At 39.8% G+C, this 22,844-nt stretch overlaps 1 protein-coding gene across 11 annotated transcripts in view; it reads right to left on the bottom strand.

Annotated features, from left to right (window-relative positions):
* CDKL5 (cyclin dependent kinase like 5) overlaps window positions 1–22,844 on the bottom strand; it is a 131,187-nt gene that overhangs the window by 86,483 nt on the left and 21,860 nt on the right. For 8 of the 11 annotated variants that reach the window (XM_068684097.1, XM_068684005.1, XM_068684069.1 and 5 more), the window contains exon 2: window positions 394–623. In XM_068684097.1, coding sequence (XP_068540198.1) covers window positions 394–457 — 64 coding nt within the window. In that variant the 5' untranslated portion in view covers window positions 458–623. Of the gene's footprint in view, window positions 1–393; window positions 624–6,431; window positions 6,545–9,049; window positions 9,249–11,176; window positions 11,198–22,844 lie in introns of those variants that run through there. The other 3 variants (XM_068684051.1, XM_068684014.1, XM_068684031.1) reach the window with 3 other exon arrangements.

The following is a 22,844-nucleotide window of genomic DNA, read 5'->3' as shown; positions in this document are numbered from 1 at the left end:
TACTGTTCCCAGTACCATCCTAAACTTGCACCTTACCAAATTTTTGTGCACTGAAAATTAAAAAGCTTCAAAGTAAATGGGTTTTAAAACACTAAAATTATTTTTAAATATACTAATAAGTTGGATAATTTACATCTATCCTGTATCATTTAAGAGATTAATACAATAAACTTAAACAAAACTGTCCCATTTATCCCCCCCCCCTTTTTTTTTTTGTCTTCCAAACATTTCCTTCAATCTGAGATGGAAAATAGAAGCTCTACAGAATAAACGAATATTTCTTAACATTTGCATAAAAGCAGTATTTTGCAAATGAAAAATTCTTATCATTAAAAGGACTAAATCATATCTCAATAAAAAACATATTGGAATTTTTATAAAGATACTACTTACCTTCACCTACAACCCCAAGGATCTCAAATTTATTCATCACATTACCAATGTTAGGAATCTTCATCAAGACAAATTCTTCTTACAGTAAGAGCCACAAAACATGGCACAATGGGGAGTGTCCAAATGTCTTGCAAAAGGCAATTGTGAAAAGACTCTTGGGAAAAAAAAATCCACCTTGATCAACTGGACTTCTTACACGCTTTCCTAATTTCTAGACAGTCAGTATCTTCCTGTAGGGTGGAAAAAAAGAGAAATAGTATATTAAGTAACTTGTTTTATTTCAGTAAAGATAGTAGTGATTTATATATATCAAAACAATATTGTCCAACATTAATGGTAGCAGACAATTTACTTCCACTTTTCACAGTCAATAGAACTTACACATTCAATCCACGATACACATTGCTATCTGAGAACAGCTAGCTTTGTAATCTGTACTGTGTAAAAGTACTGTGACTATTAAAATAATAACTTGTAGAAAAAAAAAATTATGTAAGACAGAAGCAAGCCAAGATGTTGATAGGAACTACCTCACTGAACAAAAAATACTCCTTTAATTACCTATGTTCTCACTTCATTTTACATTGACAGACAGTTACAAAAACAAGTTGGTTTTAATCACTTTATTATTTGTCCTCTGTAATAGCAAAAACGATAAGGCACAAAGGACACTAAACAACAGGAAGCATCCTGCTATTATTTCCTATGATTGCTTAAAAAATTCAAGGAAACTGTTTGTTAGACTGACTAGCAATCAGTTCTAGAAAATTATTTCCTCTATCAATTCATTTAATGGAGGTGTAATAAGAAGTAAATAATTTTTTTCACAGATTTGCCACCCTCCCCTGGTGTTTTTCAAACATGGAAGGAGCCATAGGTTAGATCAAGCAACTATATACAGGGAAATCAACAAAGTATTTTCTGTCTCTTCGTTTTAGAGTCCAATCGTACCTCCTGTAGAAGTTTAACAAATAGAAGTTTAACAAATGAAACATCTAGGTTTGTTTTTGCCAATTCAAACTGCTTTTTTGCCCCTAATCTTAAGGCAAATATCCCATGGCCTAAAATAGGGAAAAAAAAAACTAATAGTTACACTGTGAAATGACAATAGGAGATTTTTACACTTCAGCGATCTGAGAACAGGAGTACTCATAAGGAACAAGATGGCAGGATAGAGGTGAATTTACCTAATTAACTTATGTGTAATGAACAAGCACGGGCTAATGACATTGGGTTTGGCTTAGACGAAGAGGAAGTCTCATTGTTATTTTACGGTAAGCTGTGGGTGCTGGCCAAAAGCCTTGTGTTGACCCAGTCAAGTATAATAAAAAAGGACAACGCAATAGTGGAAAGAAATCAATGATGCTAGCCCGAACAAGACAAAGGGAGGTATTTTGTTGTTGCTGTTAGTATTTCAAAAGCAACTCCAGAGCTAACCAAGCCAGTATTTTGGAAACAAACTTGGGAAATAAAGCAGCGACATCTCAATCAAAAGGGATGGCTGGTTGGTTGTAAGAGTTACCCAGTCTCTAATGGATTATTTCAGTGATTGATTTACTGTTTTAATCAATCATTTTTTTTTTCTAAGCTTGCCTGGTTTATAAAATACCCTCTTCTTTTTCAATGCAGGTTCCTCTCCCCACATTCATCATTTCTGAAATTCTCAGAAATTACTTTAAACTACATAAGCCTCTAGTGATCCACAGTTATATAAATAAAGATTTCTGCAAGTGTCTTCAGTAGGGATCTTTTTGGTATTTTTACTGGGAATAAAGGCTAGATCTGCAATCAGCTACCCTTTCACCCTACAACACAGTGCTGTGTGCCTCCCTCTCCTGCCACCACATCTTCTTCCCTTTTCTTTCAGGGGGAATTTAGGGCGGCAGGAAGGCGGCTGGCTCCTTACACCGCATGTTATCTAGGGCAGCATGCCTACCCTTCCTGAAAGGCAGGAGTCTGACAGGTACGTCTCAATGTCCACCCACCAGCAGTGATGCACTCTGACCATCCCAAGGAAGCACACAAACTGGTTTCTCGGATTCTACCCAAGCAGCACCATGACAGACCGCTGATATAACTGCTTGTACTAGGGAACTCCCAGAAGAAAAGGCCACTTGAGCGGCCTGCCTCTTCTGCACTACTCCCAGTCTCACCACCATGTATTCCCCTGCTGAAAGCACTTTGTGGAAAGCTCATCCTGAAGTGAGTAGGATGAGAAGAAGAATGAAGAGAAGTGAAATGGCCCACAGCGGCAGCATGGATCCACAGCCCAGTGCTTCATGCCTCGGCTCAGTGTCACAGCTCAAGCCAGGCACTAGCTCAAACTCGTCTCTCCCACGACAGTGGTGAATCCAGGCTGGCTGGGCCCACCTCATTCCTTCCTACTCCACTGCTCAAGTGTTGTTTAGTGTAACTGAGAGGCATGGAAAGCGGGCTTTATTTGCGTATTGAACACACGAAGCTTGGCTTTGTCCTATAACCAGGCCAGAGAAGAGCTGCCCGTAACGTTCCCCTCATTTTCTCTCAGAGGAACAACCCCAGCTACCTCATGACAGGAGACACACACTTGGTTAAGATCTTTGCCACTGAAAGCTCCTGAAAGACTGAAAGTAATCACTATGAATATTTCAGCCTCTGCCTGCTGCTAAAAATACTTGCTCCATGACAGCACCCATTGAACTTCCTGGGATCATTCTGCTTTCTGAAAGGTGCTGGCCTTGTTAAGACTTTAAAAAAAAATAAATAAAAAAAAAATCACTATTCTTGCAGGAAATCTGGTAATACATTAACCCAAACTCCATGAACCTTGCCAGCAGTCTTCTTATTACAGTTACTCTCTCAAAAATAAAAAATAGAAATTAAGTTTTAACCAAAACAGTAATTTCAAGTTTTTTTCCATAGCAGGAGTCACTTCATTCTGCGGCTTAGTGAAAACAGACTGGATTCTTTCAAGCAGCTGAACACTGGAAATAGCAAGGAAAACCTTATTAATAGCAACCACAGCTTCATTCTTCACACGGAGCAGCGCACAGGTCTGTTTTAGGAAGTCTCCTGCTGGCTCCATCACAAGCCTCGCAGCACAAGACGTGAGGCTGTTCCTCCTCTCTCCAGCACCAGAGAAGCAGAGCTCATCTCCCTGCACACCTTCCTGAGGTGACTCCTGACCTAAACCAGAAGGTCTCTGAGATGGTCTCAGTGCTATCACAGTGCTCTACAACACCTACAGCCAAGTCAGCAAACCGAAACACCGTGAAAGAAAGAAGCACCAGCTGGTTTTACATAATGCAGATTTAAATTAAAGCAACTAAAAAAAAAACAAAAAAAAAACTAGCTCTTCCCCAATAGATTTTGAACAAGCTTTTAAACAAGCTTCTTGCCGGTAAGAAAACACCTTTCTTGCTTTCCTAAAACAAAAAAAGTAAACAATATTTTTAATTTGTTTACAGAACATTTTCCTCTGTTCACTAGCAAAACAGGGGGGTGAAACCCTTGTAAAACAACTTACAGCATGTAAGTATCCGTCTCTGATGGTCACGCATTCATGCAGACCCTGGCATGCCTTGTGTCAGACAGCGTGCACACACAAAAGGGAGCTTTACCTGGCTCTATTAGTCATGATGTATCACTACTAACACCAGCTCTTCCTTCTCCTCCCCATTAGAGGTGTAGTTTTATTTCTCAGGATTTTTCTGAATGTATTGATCCACAAGAATGTGCCAGGAGTACTATGACATCTGTTACAGATTACCAAGAATAAATTCAGCATTTGAACAGTTTTAAGTAGGAAGCTGGTAGTAATATTCTGATTTCAAGAATGGGGAGAGTAAGCAATACGGCCATACTATTAGTGCAGTGTTGCTGGTCTAACTCCTCCCTTTGGAAGAAAAAGGCTACCACTTGTTTCTCCATTTCATGAAGATACAATAGACCTTCTAATAGGACAAGGTACAGGAGGAAGAGCCATTTCATAACATGGAAAAAAATACAATGTGAAAGTTTAAAAATAAAAAAATAAAAAGCTGAAGAAAAGAGTAAAAGCAACAAGATCCCATAATTAAACAAGTTTGCCATTTTTAATGCTCTAAGCTTCAATCTAGCCTCCTCTGCTTGTAAAAAATTTAAGCACAGCTAGCAAAAATAAATACAAAATTAAGACAACAGTCAAGCTGAACAAATTATGTAAAAGCAAAATACCGAAGTTGCTTACACCAGCTCAGAGGTTTTTAAAGTTCAGCTCCAGCAAGCTTTTATTAACATTGCTAACATCATCATTAGAACTTGACTTCACTGTTGTTGGTGGTGATGTTTTTAAATAGCTGTTGATACAGAGAAAACTGCCAACTCATCTGGATGTGTTACACATCAAGGGATGTCATCTTCATATCACTGGCCAAAAAAGCAAACACTTCACCTCCATGGCAGGAGACTGGTGAAAAAAAAAAAAAACAAAAAAAAAAACGAAAAGAACCTGAACATAGTATCATCCCAAAGCAAGCACTACGGTAGGAAAAGTGTTGAACCAGCTCCAAACTATTAGACATACCTCTTTGGATAAATCCCTAAAAGAAAAATTAGGTTGGAGACCAGGACATCAAATATGATTGTTTTATTGTGTTCTGAGTGCTCTTTCTTGTACAGATTCAAAACCAAATTCAGCTTATCTGAATGTATGAACTGAACTCACTTGTGAGAGTTAGAACGCAGGATTTATGAGCTGCTCTAACAGCTGTGGCCAACTCAAGAAGAGTGGGAGCTGAGCAGGATGCTTCTAAGACCACAGTGACAAATAAGCAGATTATAAGAGTATCGAGCACAAAAGCAGCTCCCATGAGTCATAACAGAAGGACAGGAAAGACAATTTTGCTTCCATTTTAGTCTTCCCTTCTCACAAGAGCCTCAACAAATATGCCTATTGTGGGTGTGACAGCTTCTTACGCACTTTATGCTTGTCCTTACGCATGCCGGGCATCCTTCACCATACCTGCAGCAGCTCTGAATAAAACAGCCGGTGTTCAGGAGATACCACTCACCAGCAAGCCCGTAAATCCAAAGCCTCTGCAGTTTCATCTGGCCCAAGGAGCCTGACACTTACTCATTCACTTCATATGGAAGTGTCCAACAGTTAGGCAAAGGGGGACAATAAAATTATTTGTTTATTTATTAAGATAAAAGGTCTCACGTCATAAGGAAATATGATGAAATATGTTCCTGTGGAAGAATTTTATTTTATTTTTTTTTTTTAAGTCTAGCACAGTGTTTGTACTGTTCCCATTAGAAGTTGGTCGTTTCATTTCAGTCCTTCCTTCTCTCCTCTCAGAGCACCAGTCTCCAGTAATATCCTACACTCATTTGTCACGTTGCTTACCATTCAACTCCATATTATCTTTGACGATCTGCCACGGACTTTAAATCCCCAGGCTATAAAGTAATATTACTGGCACAGCTTTTTCATCTGTAATTACCAAAAAAACTACTCTTTTCAAAGAGTTACATATTAGGACTCACTTTGTGACTCTATTCCCACATTTGTGTTTGAAGTTCATGCTTAGAAGAAAGAGTGTTGAGCATAAAAATCCTCCTCCGTTACCACAAAACAAAATAAAAAGTTGAGCACATTCAGATACAATCTTGAGCAAAGGGAGCTCCTGCCCAAGAAAAGTACAATGCAACATCTGTAAGGGAAGATGTTAGAAGCACTGGGCAGCTCGACTGAAGAAATGACCATGACTGAGTTCAGCATCGCATTCTGGGGAAGAAATGGGCCTCTTGAGCTCCTCCAGTCTGCTTCCCCGTCCCCCTGCTCTCTGGCAGCTGCTGTTAAAACACACACTGCTGGGCTCCGCTCTCCAGTGGCAGCAGTCACTCATTCATCAGACAAAAACAACGCATGTGGAAGAGCAGGCCACCCAAAATAAGCCCCCTGCTGCATTCCTCACTGGACGTGCCACCAAAACTTTCTGATACTACACAGAAAGCATGCTGGTGATTTAAAGAGACTTTCTCCTAACAAAACAAGACTCAAATCCTTTTAATCTTACCAGCTTCCCCCTTCTGGCAGCCCAGTTTTGTATTCATTGTTCTAAAAATAACTCCCATTCCCATTCTGAAAATCAGATGTTCCTCTCTGTGCTGGTTTTGGCTGGGACAGAGTTTTCTCAGAAGAGAACAGAAAAATAAAGGTGAATGTAAAGTACTTATAAATACCAAATGAACGCTGAAACTGAATTCTGTGGGTATTCTAATGCAGATCAAAATAACCACAATGACTGCACTTCCTTGTAATTTTCAAACATGTCATTAAATACAGATTACTGGTTCACTATCTGAAGTAAAGAGAAAAACCCTAAAAGATCACTTTTTCCTTTTAAATGATATGCCAATAAATATAGAAGGGAAAAAAAAAAAGAGAGAGGAAGCCCTCAAAAGTTTAATATTTAATTAATAAGAAAGTACTATGCAGGCTTAAGAACGGGATTATGCTCTAATTACTGTAAAATCATTTATTATTTCTTCTTAATGTGTTTTCCATGCAAGTCAGAGGCATTTCATTTAAATAATACTGAGCCATATTTTACAAAAATTAACCTTGTGAAGAATGGCATCGCAAGTTTTCCATAGAAGAACACAAAGAAGCCATACAATACCCGAGTGTCCTACCACCTACACACAGGTCATTTCGTGACTAAAGTCACATTAGTATGTAAGCACATGAGCACGAACCCTTTAAAGAAACAACCCAAAGGCTTTTCACTATAGCCTCCATTTCAGAGAAGTCCTTAGGCGCGATTAAGCCGCACAGTGGGCAAACTGTAAAGCGCCTGCTGGTTGGTTTGGGTTGTTTGCTTTTTCAACCTCAAAACAAGTTGTTTCAGAAAGGAAAAAGCACAACAAACCAAAGCCCACAGAAACATCCCTGTATGAAATCCCACTGAATTTGCAGATGCTGCCTTTCAAACACACTGAATTAGTAGCTACTTACAAGAGATTTGCTCTGACTTTGCAGATTTCAGAGGTATCAGTACAATTAATACTGAAAAGATTTGAACGTGGTTAACAGTAGAGAATTTTTATTATGACATCTATTATCAGAGTCACTGAACACAGACCACACTTCTAAAAGAAAAGTGACTTTTTGTGCCACTCAAGTTGAAAAAATAAAAGCCTATTTAACACACACAGATGAGGAAATCAATTAAGTGAAAGCCAAGCCAAGAGACTGCTTTCCCAAGCGCTTCACGCTGCATTAAGACTTTACTGTGATTGTAATTAGTTCAATAACAATAAATAAATAAATAAAATAAAAATAAAAGTGAGCCATCCTCATGCCTTAAATTGAGATGGTGCAAATCAACTCCAGGGTGGAGGACACACACTTGGACGAGCAGGTTACAGTGCGTGGGGCAGCTCTCCTAGGTGGAAACGGGAAGAACTACACTCAGTAAAGACGAAAGGGAACTGAGGAGCCAGTAACATAATTATAAAGGTCGACTGTCTGCACTCCTGCACAATTTACCCAGGTGTATCACAGCAAGGCTGAACACAGACCCAGCAAGTGAGCTTGGAGATGTCTGCTCCTTTAACCAGAACGTTTGAGAAAACAACTAAAATTTACAGACTACTACTCCCCATATATCCCTCCTGGGTACTTAAGCTACAGGGAGAAATTATTTGCCATTTCTAAACTTGGTGCCTCTAATTCCACACTAGCACAGACGAGATTCTGGTTATTATTTTATTTCTCAGACTTAAAGGACTCTAAAACCTCTATTATGAAAATCTGATTACAAATCTTTGCATTAAAACGTTTGCCTTTCCTCTCCTGTTTCTTTCAACTCTTGGGTGAATTCTTAGATCTTGTCTTTAATTAGATGTTAAGCTCTGATAAGGAAACCTTTTTTTTGCTACACTGAAGGCCTCCGGGTGTTGTATAAACTAAGTTATAAGCATGCCATCTTTGAAACCCTACCACTGTGCTGCTTCTTTGGATGAACAGAGCTGCTGTGGGAAAATGCAAGTCTTGAGGTGAATGAAAACTCAGATGACTCAGGAAAAAACTTCAAACACACTAGGAGGCAACTGGGTTCATCTCTGGAAACAGGATGTGGTAACTTTTTATTATTATTTTTTTTTTTAATAAACAATGCTGTTTTGATGCCAGCCTCCACAATGCCTTAAAAAATAAAATCAGGTAATAGCTTCTCTGCAGCTTTCAACTTCAGCGTATTGATTTCCATTTAATAGATTATGTTATCCAAGCCTTTAAGTATCTTTTTATTCTTTTAACTATCCTCATAATTAAAAACATGAGCCATCAAACAAAACTTTAACACAAACGTAGCTTGTACTTGCTCTCTACCACCACTCACCATCATCTATATACTGGCAAAATATATATATTGTGCTTAACAAGTGTTTTTGTCAGAAATTTAGTATTTATAATAAAAGTCCAATGTAAGAATGCCAAAACCATAGCTACTATTCTGGCAAAAACATCTCTAAACTAAGAGCAGGTATCTTCTACTGAAAGTCATAAGCTACCTGACAAAATAAATAAATAAATAAATAAATACATAGTATTTACAAGTTAGTGACTATAATCTAAAGTGAAGAATCATTCAGGTTAGAAGATTAAGCATCAATGGAAAAAAATATTTACAGGCAGTCAGGAAGCGGCAGGTGCCCGGCCGTTCTCCCAAGCAGACTGCTTCACAGGCACGAACTGAACTTCTCTCTGCCATGCTGATGGCTTCTTGCATTGGAGATTTCCACGATAGCAAAAGCACGTCTGGATATGCAAGTGACCCAAAAGAGGACCTGAAAAACAGGTCTTGAGAAAAGGGAGCTTCATCTAAACAGTAAACAATGTTGGCAGGCCTACCAAACGAAAGGAAAAAAAAAAAGCTTGTAATGCTGATCTGCATCCTTGATGCACTTCTCTTTGAGCCTTCTACATTTAATTATGGGGGAGGGAAAAAAAGAGGGAATATAGTGTCTGTGGCAAAGGGCAAGAAGGGTGGGTGAGGGAGGAAGGGAAGGGAAACTACTCCAGGGAGCCACAGAAGAAGGCAAGGAATGGCTGGCATATGGGGAAGTTCTTGAATGAAAGAAAAGAGGAAAACTAAAATCTCAGGAGAAGATGCTTCAGGCATGAGCAACGAGTTCATCATGAGATGAGATTTACATGATTAGCTTACAAGAAAATGCAGACTTGCAGCGTCCAAAGTCATTATTTGCATAACTGACTTTCATGTTTCTAGCGTACCTAGTTCTTGTACAAATAGCCTTACGGCATTAAGGGAGATGCAGAAGTCATTTGGGGGATTTGGACACAAAAGCCTACTCCCAGCAAATTGCTCTTATTTATTTCCTGTAAAAGGAAAGGCAAGTCAAAGAAACCTAAGTAAATCACAGCTGGAGATAGCACAGGGCAAATCACATCTTTCAGAGGATTAGGAAGAGCTTCCCAGGCTCAGTCCGACATAACACAGCAAGACACAGCAGCTGTCTCTTTCCTAAAGGTAGCAGCAGGCTCTACAAAGCCACATGCACATAATGACTATAACACAGGCCTGAGCGTTGGTCATCAGGAAGCTAAAACTGACTGGTAGCGTTATCAACGTATCTCATTCCAGGCAGTAATCACAGAGCATCACCATGCTGACCTGATGCACAGAGCTAAAGAAACCACTGCCCACCACGGAGGAAGACAATGGGCAAGGTGACAGTGGAAGGAAATCACGTGGCATGTTTAAAACTAACATTGCTCTTCCAACATGAGACAGGCACGGGGAGAATCTCCCATTTCCTGTGTTACCCATGGCAGAACAGGGGCTGTGATGTTTACTCAGCCCAAAGTTAGAAAGGAACAACTGTGATGTTGTTTGGATTGTACCACTTTGTGGCTATGACCACATACTGACCCAATTTGAATGCAAGTTTAACATCTATGCTTCTTGCAGTGCTGGAGGCTCATTTCCTATTCCCATCTACTTGCATCTCTAAACAAACAAACCAACCCCACCAAACAGCAACTTCGAGAGCTGAACACCTACTGCTAGACAGATATTTGTGTCATGTCTAGGAGACAGCACCATACACATGAGTGAACTAAAAGATGGTCGAGCAATGCAAGAGCCTCCATCCGTGAGCTAGAATTTCAAACACGGATGTCAAACACATTTCATGCTCTATTCGCCTCCATTTTTTCAAAACACTTCATAGTTTATAACAACTCCACTTCTCTGCTCACGTGCTCAGACTCTTTACAAAGGCAAAATACACTCAAGAATTTGCACAAGTGTTTTGCAACATATTGTAGCTGAAGTATTTTTTCCACTGCAAGGTATTTACTAGACTACAGTAATTCTCTTAGCACTTTTAAAGCCTCAAACACACCTTCTGTTGAACGCTATGAGTCAGTTTTAATGACAGTGTTATGTTCTATTGCTCTGCAGCTTATGCAAGAGAATGAATTTGCATTAAGTACCCAACTTTAGAAGCCACCCTCTCTTCTCCATTGTTAGCACTGAATAATAGTAAAAAATAGGCTATATTCCCTGCATGCTTTCTTATTGTTTTACAAGAATAAATTTAACGAGCTGCCTGTTATGTAGATCATACATAAAATTCGTTATTGCTCACCTTATGGATACATATTATTCTTTTTTCCCCCCCTCCAGAAAGACAGTATGCAGTAATATATAAAGAGTAAAGACATTTTTCATACTTCAGAAAATTTCCAAATTTTTATTCAGGTGTTACCCGATCAGTGTCACTCACTCACCCTGTTCACAGGAGAATTCACAAATACCTTAAAATGACTCCATCTGGAAGCACACTAGCAGTGATACACAAAGAGGAGGATGAAATAGTCCAACATACTGATTCATGGCGAGAAAAAAAAAAGAGGGAATAAATAAATAAATAGCTTACAGTTTAACTTTTGAAGACTGTCGCTGCTCTCCTTGTGGGGAGTGTGCAATGTATTCAACATATTCAAGAAATTCAGCAAGAAAACATAATGTAACATCTCTTGCCATCATTAATCTTTCAGTCCAAACAATGGCCCATTCTAAATACGTTACTGCTTCATTGCCTTTAGCCCCTCACTTAAAGCCCCCAAGCTCCCACCCCTCTACAAGAATACCTTATATTTATGTCGGGGCACTTTCTTGATTGAAAGCACGATTACGCTTAGTTCAGCTTGAGAAAACAACGCTTTGGCCTGTTTGTTCCTAGAAATCCGACTGTCAGATTTCATAACTGGTTTGCATGCAAATCAATGGCCAAAATCCCTCACACATATGCCCGTAAGTAGCTGCACAGAGATACGAAGTTAAATCATTTTTTGCCCTTTCTTTTTTTTTTTTTTTTTTAAATCTGTACATATACACACACAGCGTTCATTAAAACTTCAGAACTGTAGAACTTCAGCTAAATGATCACCTTTATTTTCTTCATTGAAAATTGACATGAATAAATTGGATTACTTGACCTTCTAGATACGAATATCTAGGCCTCCTCAAATCAAAGCTTCTTGTTCCCTTTTTAGCCCTTTCAAGCAGATTCCAATTTGCCCAAGGAAGGAAGAGATCATTATTTCTTATTTTCAATGAAAGTTCACAAGTTGAACTTACACTGAAATGAAGCTGAGTGAAGAAAGGGCCTGACGGACATCTTCCTCCACAGCTGGAACATCTGCTAAAAAAGGCTAAATCATTAGAGTAATAAGTGATACTTTTTCAGCACAGGAAAAAAAAAAAAAAAACAACATTGAAACAAAACCCAACAGACTGAGGACTAGAGGAGTGGTGTAGACAACTGCTCCTGAGAAGTGCATATACAAAACATTTGTAAATCAAGCAACAACAATACAGCAACACTTTGGACTGAAGGAACCGAGCATTTAGCAACCTTGCATTTGGCCAACAAAGCACCGAAGGACCTCTTCTACCCTCACACTGATGAAGTGTGCAGTACGCTACTATCCACTGGAAGTTGAGTAGCAGGCAAAAAATCTGTATGGCATATTGGAGAACAACATTCATTTTAATGAAAACAGCCATAAAGAAAAGTCAAGTGTCTCCAGCACTAGAAGAGGCAATTTCTCAAAATATGAAGTCTGCCATTAATGCCCTGAGATGTGAAAGCAGGTTACCCTACCATTTTAATTAATTTGCAATTAAAAACTGACTTTTCAGATGCAAAATCGAATACCACTCTCATCTTGTCTGGGGGCGTGAGGAGGAGGTATCATCCCTTTTCCTTTACTCGTGTAAAAGCAAGCCTTCTCCTGTCTTCTTCTTTCCTTAGAACTTGTTACAGTATTTGAATCTGTTCCAACCCCAAGATCTCCAGCCCCTTCAGAAACACATTGTAGCTCTGGAAGTTAAACTGGGAGAGGGGGAGAACACAGAAAACCATCAGCACGCTTCCCAACTATTAGAGACTTGTTTGTTCGCCAAACGAGAGCATAAATAAAATAACTTTGTACCCTTAGCTCCAATGGTGGTACAATGCAGTGATCTTACTTTTAACCCAGCCTATAAACGAGCAGCAGCTAAGTACCAGTAGAAATAGAGCATGAAACATGGCTCATTTCAGGCACTCTGAAAGACTCCCTTAGCATACATTAACACATGCATCACACAAGAAAAAGGTTAGCGAATCTATCAAACCCAAGATTGATAGATATTCATACTGCAAACAGAAGCAACTATTGCAAGTCTACAGCAAGAAGTGCTGATGGACTTCTCCTAAATAAGGGGATGTTAATTCATGTCCAGTATATAGTTTTATTAGTAATAGGAAATGTTACATGTCATTATAGGAAGACAAATATTTATACTTAGGAAGACAAATATTTATACCTCAAAACCTGAAGCAGTGTGACCTTGCAATTTTTAATTTCAGGAGCATCAGTGGAAGATTTCTCCTATTTGCTCATCCCTTTTTAAATGCATGATGCCATCAAATACAGCTGGCATCCCTACCTCCTGCAGAAGACATGGGAAATCCCTTCTCCAGACACACTACACACAGGCAAGCTCTCCTCAAACTGTTTGTAAATTGTTGTTTACTTCCTCAAACATACTGAGATGAATGTTTAGTAAAACAATTTTTTAACAGGAGAGAAATAGTATTTAATTCTGTCTCAAGCATCCAATTAGAGCGGCAAACTATTCAACTTCCAAAGTTCAAGAATTTGAGACAAAAATTATACGCATAACACAACACTTATTTTAGTAATAGAACTGTCAAGTGCCCATTAGGCAAATGTAATTCATACAAAAACCCAGAGCTAATTTAATTGGCGTCCTTTTGGTAGTCCTTCACCCGATTTAAATTTATCCAGCTTAGCTTATGTAAACTGTTTGAACACAGAGCATATCAGCTGGAATTTGGAAAGGAAAACAGGCTTTTAATAGATGAAGCCTGATCATTTCTAAACCTAATTAGTTAAAAATAAGGCATGTGATGGTAGATTCACACTAACCTAAAACAAAGATTTCCCCTCCTCAAGTTCTGATATATTTAAAGTTCTGAAGAATACTTTTCAGAAACCCTGCTGCTCCCAAGAGACCGATCTGCCTAGCAACGATGCTATTCCTCACGGTAAGGACACCTTGGGGAAGCTCACCATGCAACGCTGTGGCCTCACGCTACTCATCATGGGCTGAAGGCGAGGGCAAGGCCCCACCGGCCCAGGTCACCCTCAGAGTGAAGGACAGAGGAACACGAGGCACCAGTCCTCTCCACTACCTTTCTCCCTGGACACTGCGGTCTCGGCCCTGGGACCCTACCAGAGATCTGACCCCTTATCAAAAAGATCTGCTGCAGTGTGGAAAACCTCCTTCAGAAACCTTGCTCAAGGGAGCTATACAATCATAGAAACACTAGGTTGGAAAGGACCTACAAGATCACCTAGTCCAACCATCCTCCTATCACCAATATTACCCACTAAGCTACTAAATCATATCTCATAGCACCTTCTTCAGGCACTTACTGAACACCGTGAGGGATGGTGACTTCACCAGCTCCCTGGGCAGGCTGTCCCAGTACCTGACCACTCTGAAAGAAAATAAAGAAAATGTTTTTCCTGATATCCAACCTAAATCTCCTCAGGTGCAACTTTTGGCCATTTCCTTGAGTCCTATCATTAGGTATCTGAGAGAAGAGGCCAACCCCTTCCTCATCACAACCTCCCTTCAGGTAGCTGCAGAGAGCAATGAGGTCCCCCCTGAGCCTCCTCTTCTCCAGACCAAACAACCCCAGCTCCCTCAGCCGCTCCTCATAAGACTTGTGCTCCAGACCCCTCACCAGTTTAAACCTTAACATCTCCCCAAACAAGTCCTTTAAGATGTGAGACAGAAACACAGGTTATGGGTGGCGTGAGGTGAGGAGCCAGTTTGTTTACTTTTTGGTTTCATTTTTGTTTCTTTTCCTTTAAAGCCAGGCAGTACTGGGGCACTGCTGTGTAAAGGCAGTCTTTACTCAGTTCCTTCAGCATTACTGTAGGTAGCCCTTCTGAGATCAGGGGCACGAGCACAGCACCTCTGCCCCACGGAGGTGCTCCACAGGTAGCGTGGAGAGTACCTGTGTCCATCCTCGCCATGTGAGGCAGCAGGCAGATCACTGCAGTAGCTTTATACAGCATCTCTGAAGGGGCTCTAAGATTATATATGATAAGATTATAGCCCCTTCAGAGATGCTGTATAATCTAACCACATCTCTAGGGCACAATCAGTAACAATTGTCATTGCAGTAATATGGCAATGCACATCTTCCCCACGGCAAACAAGGAGCATCTTTCTGGTTCTGTGCTCACGTAGATACAAGAAAGAGACTGCCCCAGAGAACCATCAGTTCACAAGGAGCATTTTCATGAGGAGTAAAACAAGCATCTGTGCTCACACACATAACCACAATGCTCAGCTGCAATGGCTAGCCAGGCCTGAAAAATGGTAGAGAACTCAAATGAGACTTTTTACACCTGGAAGGAAGGAATCAACGTTTGCCAAAGGCCTAACTTCTTTTGACGAGTAATGTGGAGCAGAATACTATCCAACACTCATAGGTCATTTGGCCTAAGTGTGTAAGCCAGCTACACCCAAATGTGCTACCTTAATTGAAAACTATCATCTTTATACATGTACCATCTAATCTAATTCATGGTAGAAGCATTCACCAATTTCCTAACCACCTATAGCTGAAGCTGCAAGTATCAGCTTTCATGTAGTAAACTCCTGACACCACACGAATTGTCAAACAGCAGAACTCAAAAATCTAAGCAGCTCTAAATACATAAACCATGCATCTAGGAACACACCACTTGTCTTTTATATATGCATATGCATGCACACATATACACAAACATTCATAAAAATATATCCAGATTATATAGCGTACATAGTTACATGGAAAATAACAAAAGCAAAAATGTAAGAAGAATTTGTCTTCAAGAACATGCATGACATACCAATTACCACAATCAGCTGGGACACTGATGGATGGACACACACACAAAACTGTCTTCCAGAAATGAACAGCAGAGCTATGAAGACCAAAGTGCACCAGACTAGGACTGCAGAATAACTCAGGTTTGAAGGGACTGGAGTAGGTATCTGGTCCACTCTCACTCAAAGCACAAAGACATTTGACCAGGTTGCTCAAGGCTTTGTTCATGATCCTTGTTAGGATTGCAGAGTGTTTCTAGTAAGACAAGATAAAACAATGCTACCACAAAGTGCTCTGACTAGGATCTGACACAAAAGAAGAATCCCATAAAGATGTAGTTCATTTGATGCTAATGACAACAGAAAAAAAAAAAAAACACACAAAGCACGTCAACAAATTTAACGGTGCAAGGATAAGCAGATAATTATTCAAGTCTCAAGGGAGACTCTGTATTGAACACTCTTGTACTCACGTATTTACATTTAGCAAAAACGTCATTCAACACCCAAAGTTTGTTTATTTATTTATTTAATTTTTAATTGTTGGAACTATCTCCCAATATAACACCGACCTATCATAAAATGCCTCTGCCAAGTAAATCAAAGTCTGACAAACTACTGTTAAGTTTCACTCCATCTCCTCCTTTTAAAATCTTCTCTAAGGGTACCCAATTACTCTTGAAAAGTCCCCACAGGAAAATAAAGGTTTCCTTCTCTGCAGGGAGCTAAATGGAATCCCATCTATTTCCTTCAGTGTCATGTTGGCTTATTACCTTCCTCTTTGCACTCGGCTAAGGCTTCATTGATAGAGTGGGAAACCTTCCAAGTCTGCAAGCCAGAATGCAGAAAGCAAAGGCACTTGTCAATCCCCCCACCGAATCACCATCTTGAAAAGCCCTCTGCTTACTTGGTCTCTCCTGTTTAAACGAGTTCCATCCATAAACACATTGCAGAAGGAGACACTAGAGCCCAGACAGGCTGAACAATCAAACAGGGCCAAATGAGACTTGTAGAATACCCCACATTGCTACCAAGTTGTCCACACAAGTCTCAGCTCAGTCTGTCAGAGTAAGACACAACAGACATGGACTGCTGGAAATTCTGCAGTCAAGATTTCATAAAGCCTTTAGAGCTCAAGAAATATAACCTATTGGTATTTTCACATTGTTCACACCAGAAAAATGTAAACCAATTAAGGTAAAAATATTTTTGTCTACTTAAAAGAATAACTAAGAGTTGTGCTGTGAAATAACTTCATCCATAGGTCAAACAGTGACTATAAAGAGTGAATAGAGTCAGCCAAATCCAGTTGGTACCCTAAGCAAAAGGCACTGACAAAGATTCTTTTAAGAGAACAGATTAAATTTTGCAAGACATGTGGTATTTATTTTTAGGTATTAGTCATACAATACTACAACAGATTTTATTTTCTTGTAATAGAAAGCATTTCATATTGAGATGCTTCACTGATATTGATTTTGTAGACCTTAACATTTATCCCTATTACAAAACGTTTGACAGTGCTGTTAAAACCACTGACAACTGTATGTGGAAAGAAGCACGCAATAAACACACAGGTATGCCGTGCACCTTTTGAAAAGGAAAAATCTTCTTGAAAAATCAATGCTGAATTAAAATGCAGAAGGGAAAGGCTGCCATATGCAAACACATGCCCTGATTTATTTTTCTTTTGAGTATCTATTATCTTTTCAATCAAACCTCCTCAAAACCTCATCATACCTGAAACAACAGCAACAGATAACTGGCCTTGGATTGCTGTAATGGCTGTCAGGCCAATATGGGTTATGCAAAAAAGCACAGATCCCATCTGGACTTCAGTACGCCCTTGCTGATGTCATCTATGCAAAAAGCATTCCAGGGCTGCCTGATTTTTAAGTACTCCAATAATTTTAATGAGAAAATACTGAAAAGAACATAGCCCCTACTGGTTAGTCCCCTCAGATTTCAATTTATACATTTCTATTCAAATCCACACATTGTTTCTCCAGTCATTTCAAGGATACCTCCAAGTTTGTTTATTGGAATGAATTTGCATTAATTCCTAGTTAACATAGATTCTTCAGGTGTCTAAGTATCCTTTGCATAAATGTGATACAATTTATTTTAACATCATCACCTTTGTGGTTTCCTCTCCCTAACATACTATCCACTTAAAGTATTTCAGGGTTTATTATACGAAAGCCTCTATGTAACATCAAAAGTAACCCATGGGACTAAATTATCTGTCCTTTGCAGGAAAAAAAAACAAAATAAAATCTCCACCTAAAAGGCTCTTATCCTGATTCAAAGAAAGATATCTAAGAAAAATTTATGAACCTTACCAACAAAGAAAACTGAGTTTGTTGGTCTGCAAAAGCTGTGCTCACAGGGGTCTGACTGTTCAATGAGAAGGTAACAGAAGTTGGCCTACACCTCACTGGTAAGCCTTGCATGTATTTGGAAGACTAAAACATCTTAAGGCTGTTTCACAGTGTTTGAGAAGGGATTTGTTTTTCCTCAGGTATGTGTTATAGAAACCTGTATAGTACACTAGGTGTTTTTGTGGGAGTCTATAGGCTTACAGAAGGCCATAGAACTGAAAATCAAAACTAGCAAAATAAGTGTCCGCAAATATTAAGGAGGCGATCCAAGTGTTTTAGGATGTGATCAGATGCTCAAATCAAGCTACTACTGGTCCCTACCAAACTGTCAGCGAAACCAAGAATTCATAGCTGACTACAAATCCGCAATTCTGTCACATCTCATTTAAAGTTTTTATACATATATATTGATTTATAGAAGTAAATTAGTGTATTTTTCCTCAATGATGGAAGAAATCCCCAAACTTATTAGTATCCAATTTTAAAAGATGAAGGCCTATTTTGCCATAAGGCTGCAATAGTTTTTGTTCGTTTTGTAGGTTTTGGGGTTTTGTTTTTGTTTTTAAATCTGTATGATTTCACACTATTAAGATAGGGAGCAGGCTCCCTCCTGCCCCCACGTTGTGCTCCCCCCTTTTGGCTGGCATCACAGAAGAGGATACCCAGGAACAGCTCCTCCACCCAGACCCCAGGGTGCCAGATCAATAGCGCTCCTTCACACAAGGACTCCCCAGCCCAACAGACCAAAGCTTCCACAGAGCCCTGCTGCTACTTTCTCGTGATAGATGATAGTCTCATCCTCATGAGGAAGCCAGGCCACAGATCAACCCACCCAGAACACGTGATTCTAACACACGTCAAGATGTAATATCGCAACACCACCAATGTTTATTCACTGTTGTCTTGCAACAACTGTCTTGTCTTTCAGGATTGTCTTGCAACTCTGCCTCCACTGGAAGTGACTCTAAGGCTCCACCATGTTGTTACCAGAGCAGCAGCATGGGTAAGTCTGGGTAAATCATTAACCCATGCTGTTCAAACACTTCTGGATACCAAACATAGATTATTAAGGTACAATGATAAGGTAACTGGAGCAAGCAAAAAGCATAACAATCAGCATCACAGTGTACCTATACAACAGTGTATGTCCAACATGTAGCTATCACAAAGAGTCTGTACTCCTCCCTCCTTCCTAAAGTGAGGGACAGCAGTACTCTCGTACATGAGGCAGAATATTCTTATGCTGAGTTCAGTATTGAAAACTTGCTTGAGGATATAAATACTCTGAAGCACTATGAATCATCCTGCAAAGATAGGTATACTTTGTTTTCTTAAAAAATCTACACAATTTAAAAAAAGAAAAAAAGCTTATGCTTTTTCCATCCATGGTGGGTTATTAAAAAACCTGTTTTTTAGATATCCCAATACAAACAAGCTATTAAAGAGCAGCCAAATTTCCTGAAATTCAACTAAGAATGATAAGATTATCTTCACCCTCCCACTAATTAGCCATCTCCTCTAATGAGCAAAGATAGTCAGCACAAAGAAGCCAGTTACACGGCCAGAAACTTTCTGGAATTAAGCTCAAGAAGTTCTAGCACATGACAAACAAGTCAATAAATTTAATTATTTCCAAATGGACTGCACTGAAGCTCCATAAAACTAGTGTTACATAAAAAAATAAATCTGCACAGCATGGAAAAATTCCTCTGTCATTCTTCCATGGGTTCCAATTTTGATAGCTTAAGCAGGTTTTCCCAAGCACGTAGAACATCCATGTCTGCAAGGGATTTCAAGAAGAGTATAAGTACTAAGGTATTCAACTAAATACTAAAAACTAAGGTATTGAAAATAAGACACTCAACACCAAAAGGCATTTTGAACTTTCTGCTTACTTCAGTCTGGTGAAATGGGAGCACCCACCCTTCTGCTTGTAACACGAAATCAGAGCCCAGTACCAAGTGCTCGTACCATACAGTCATTGAGACAGAGCCCATGAGAAAGTGCAGAACTTGGCTCTCCTATGAGTGTTTGAATAATGTAAATACCTTTTTCTTTACTGTTTTACTCACTCTGCACAATGCTCACTTAATAAGCAGTTATCCAATATTTTTTTTTTATGAATTCCTGCTGAGCGCAGGTATCTGATCATACAATTATTGAAAAGCAAACAAAGACAACCACAGATTAAGAAAACAGACACCTTGATTTTCTCATTTCTTAACTAAGTACTCTGTCTAGCTACTCTTTTTTTTTTTTTAAACAATTTGTCTATCCACACACGTTCGTACTTTACGTAGGCTCTCCGGACTGTGCAGAAACTTGAAGAGCAGATTTAATCATTTCACATGATGCTTGCGTACAGTTCAAAAGCTAGTCAGAATCTCAGATTAAACTAGCCATGTGTCCAAGCAATTACTGCTCCCACTGAAATGTGATCTTTCAGTGGTGTCCAGCGCCGGGACAAGAGGCAGTGCGCACAAACTGGAACACACCAGGCAGCACTTATGTGCTGTGTGGGTGACAGAGCCCTGGCACAGGCTGCCCAGAGAGCTGTGGGGTCTCCTCCTTGGAGATCTCCAAAAGCCACCAGGAGATGGGCCTGGGCAGCCTGCGCTGGGTGTCCCTGCTTGGGCAGGGCTTGGAGCAGGTGAGCCCAGAGGGCCCTGCCAGCCTCAGCCCTGCTGTGGTTCTGAGAAGAAACAGCAGTAAAGAGAGATGAGACAAACCCTGCCACTTGCCAGACTTAACAGAAGGGAGGCTGCTCAGCCTCCCCCAGCCAAACCCCAAATTCCAGCAGGCTCCAATTATTACCCTCATTTCCCAACTTTGTTCTCTTCTACACTGTCCTTAATAATCCATCCACTTTGTCATCAAATTTCTCCTCCTCCCATCCTCACTCAGCCATCCTACACTTCAAGCTGTCTCCACATCAAGTCAGATGAGTTCCCTACTCTCCTCCAGCTCTGCTCAAGCTTAGATCCAGTAAGCTGCTGAATTGCAAGCAGCAGTAAGGGCGGTGAAGCAGGTGGGTGGCTTTCCTTTTTTCTTCTGAGAGCTGTATGAAGCTTGGCCAAGCTTTTACCATATTTCTGAAAACTTCACCAAATGCATAACCATGGGAAGGTGAGCCTTCCACTACTTACTCGATATTGTGAAAGTGCTGAAGGTGTTTAAAAGAAACCTTTTAATTTTTTTCTTCTGAAGTAGCTTCTCTCCTTCTCAATTAACTGTCAGTGCTTGAATAAAATAAAAGAGCCAGAACTAAACCACATGCAAATCCATAAAATAATCAGGCTGAGGCAGTCATCCAGGAAGGGTGGAGGAAAAAAAAAAAGTCAGCCCAAACACATTTGGCAAAAGTTGCAAACAATTTAAAAACTGGGTCTTAAAGGGGAAGCATTGGGAACCTTCATTATAGATGGTAGCTCCAGATTTGTCTACTTTAAAAAAAAAAAAAAAACCAAAAAAAACACTAAGGCCTGAAGCTTCAGTATCTTCTTTATTTTCGCATTTGGGGAAAAAAAAAATTAAACAATATTAGAGATCCCCATACATATCCACACATATTCTAAACTAATGTATCTCACATTTTACCTCCAAATCTGTATGTAACACAGGCTATGGTTAGCATTACAGAAGCCAGCTATCAAATGTCCAAGTTTCACGTTGACAACCACAATATTGATGAAGGCTTTGCTCCACATACAGCAGAGATGCAAGACAAAGCAAAAGGGATGGATGTAGGAGAACGTAGAGTTTGGAACTGGTGGGGCCTCTTCTCTGACAGCGTCAGTTTTATTTGCCATTAAGATAACACGAGAATGCTTTACATGTATATACTTTGATGTCTAAAGTCAAAGTGATCCTAAGAACTGCAAATCATAAACAGAGTAGCCAGTGGGCTAAAGAACAAAAACAAAAAAACACCCTTGTGCAAACCTGGAACCAGCATGCATTTAGTTGTGTGGGGGGTTTGTTTTCTCAGTTCTTGAAGCTGCCTTCTGTTCTGCCCAAAGTTTAAGACCATATCAAGAAGCCTGTATCAGTTACTCACTGCATTTCTTTCCTGCATGATACTACTCCTTCAGAAGTTGGTTAGCAGAACACAACAAAGGAGTTAATATGAAGAGAGCAGTTCATACAACAGCACAGCTACCCTAGGCTTCTGCTTGACCCCATCACGAGAGAGACCTGCAGCCAGAACTGATGAGGTGCTGCTGGGTGAATCAGGAAAGGCTGAAATCAAGAACAGTAACAAACCAAGGGATCAAAACAGCAGAAAAAAAGGGAAAATGATAGGTCTTCAATATGCATGTGGCTGAAGGGAAGGCAATTATCCAGGGAAAGTGGTTCAGATCACACATGGGGGCGGGGGAACCGCTCCCTTCTGAAGTACTGCATGCAATTCATCAGGCATCGCATGGGTATCTTTTTTTTAAACCACAAACTTAGATCAGCAAACTGATATGGACTTAAAACAGCTGCGGATGTAATTTAAATTGAACACTGCCAGTTGCTTACTCAGGAGGACATTTGCAGGATTACCTAGAGATAGAGTACAAGTTTCATTAGTAGAAGTGGCATTTTCTAGAATAACTGGGATAAAAAGCCC

Source organism: Anas acuta, chromosome 1 (assembly GCF_963932015.1).
Source record: "Anas acuta chromosome 1, bAnaAcu1.1, whole genome shotgun sequence".
NCBI lineage: Eukaryota > Metazoa > Chordata > Aves > Anseriformes > Anatidae > Anas > Anas acuta.
This window is presented reverse-complemented; position numbering and strand designations above follow the sequence as displayed.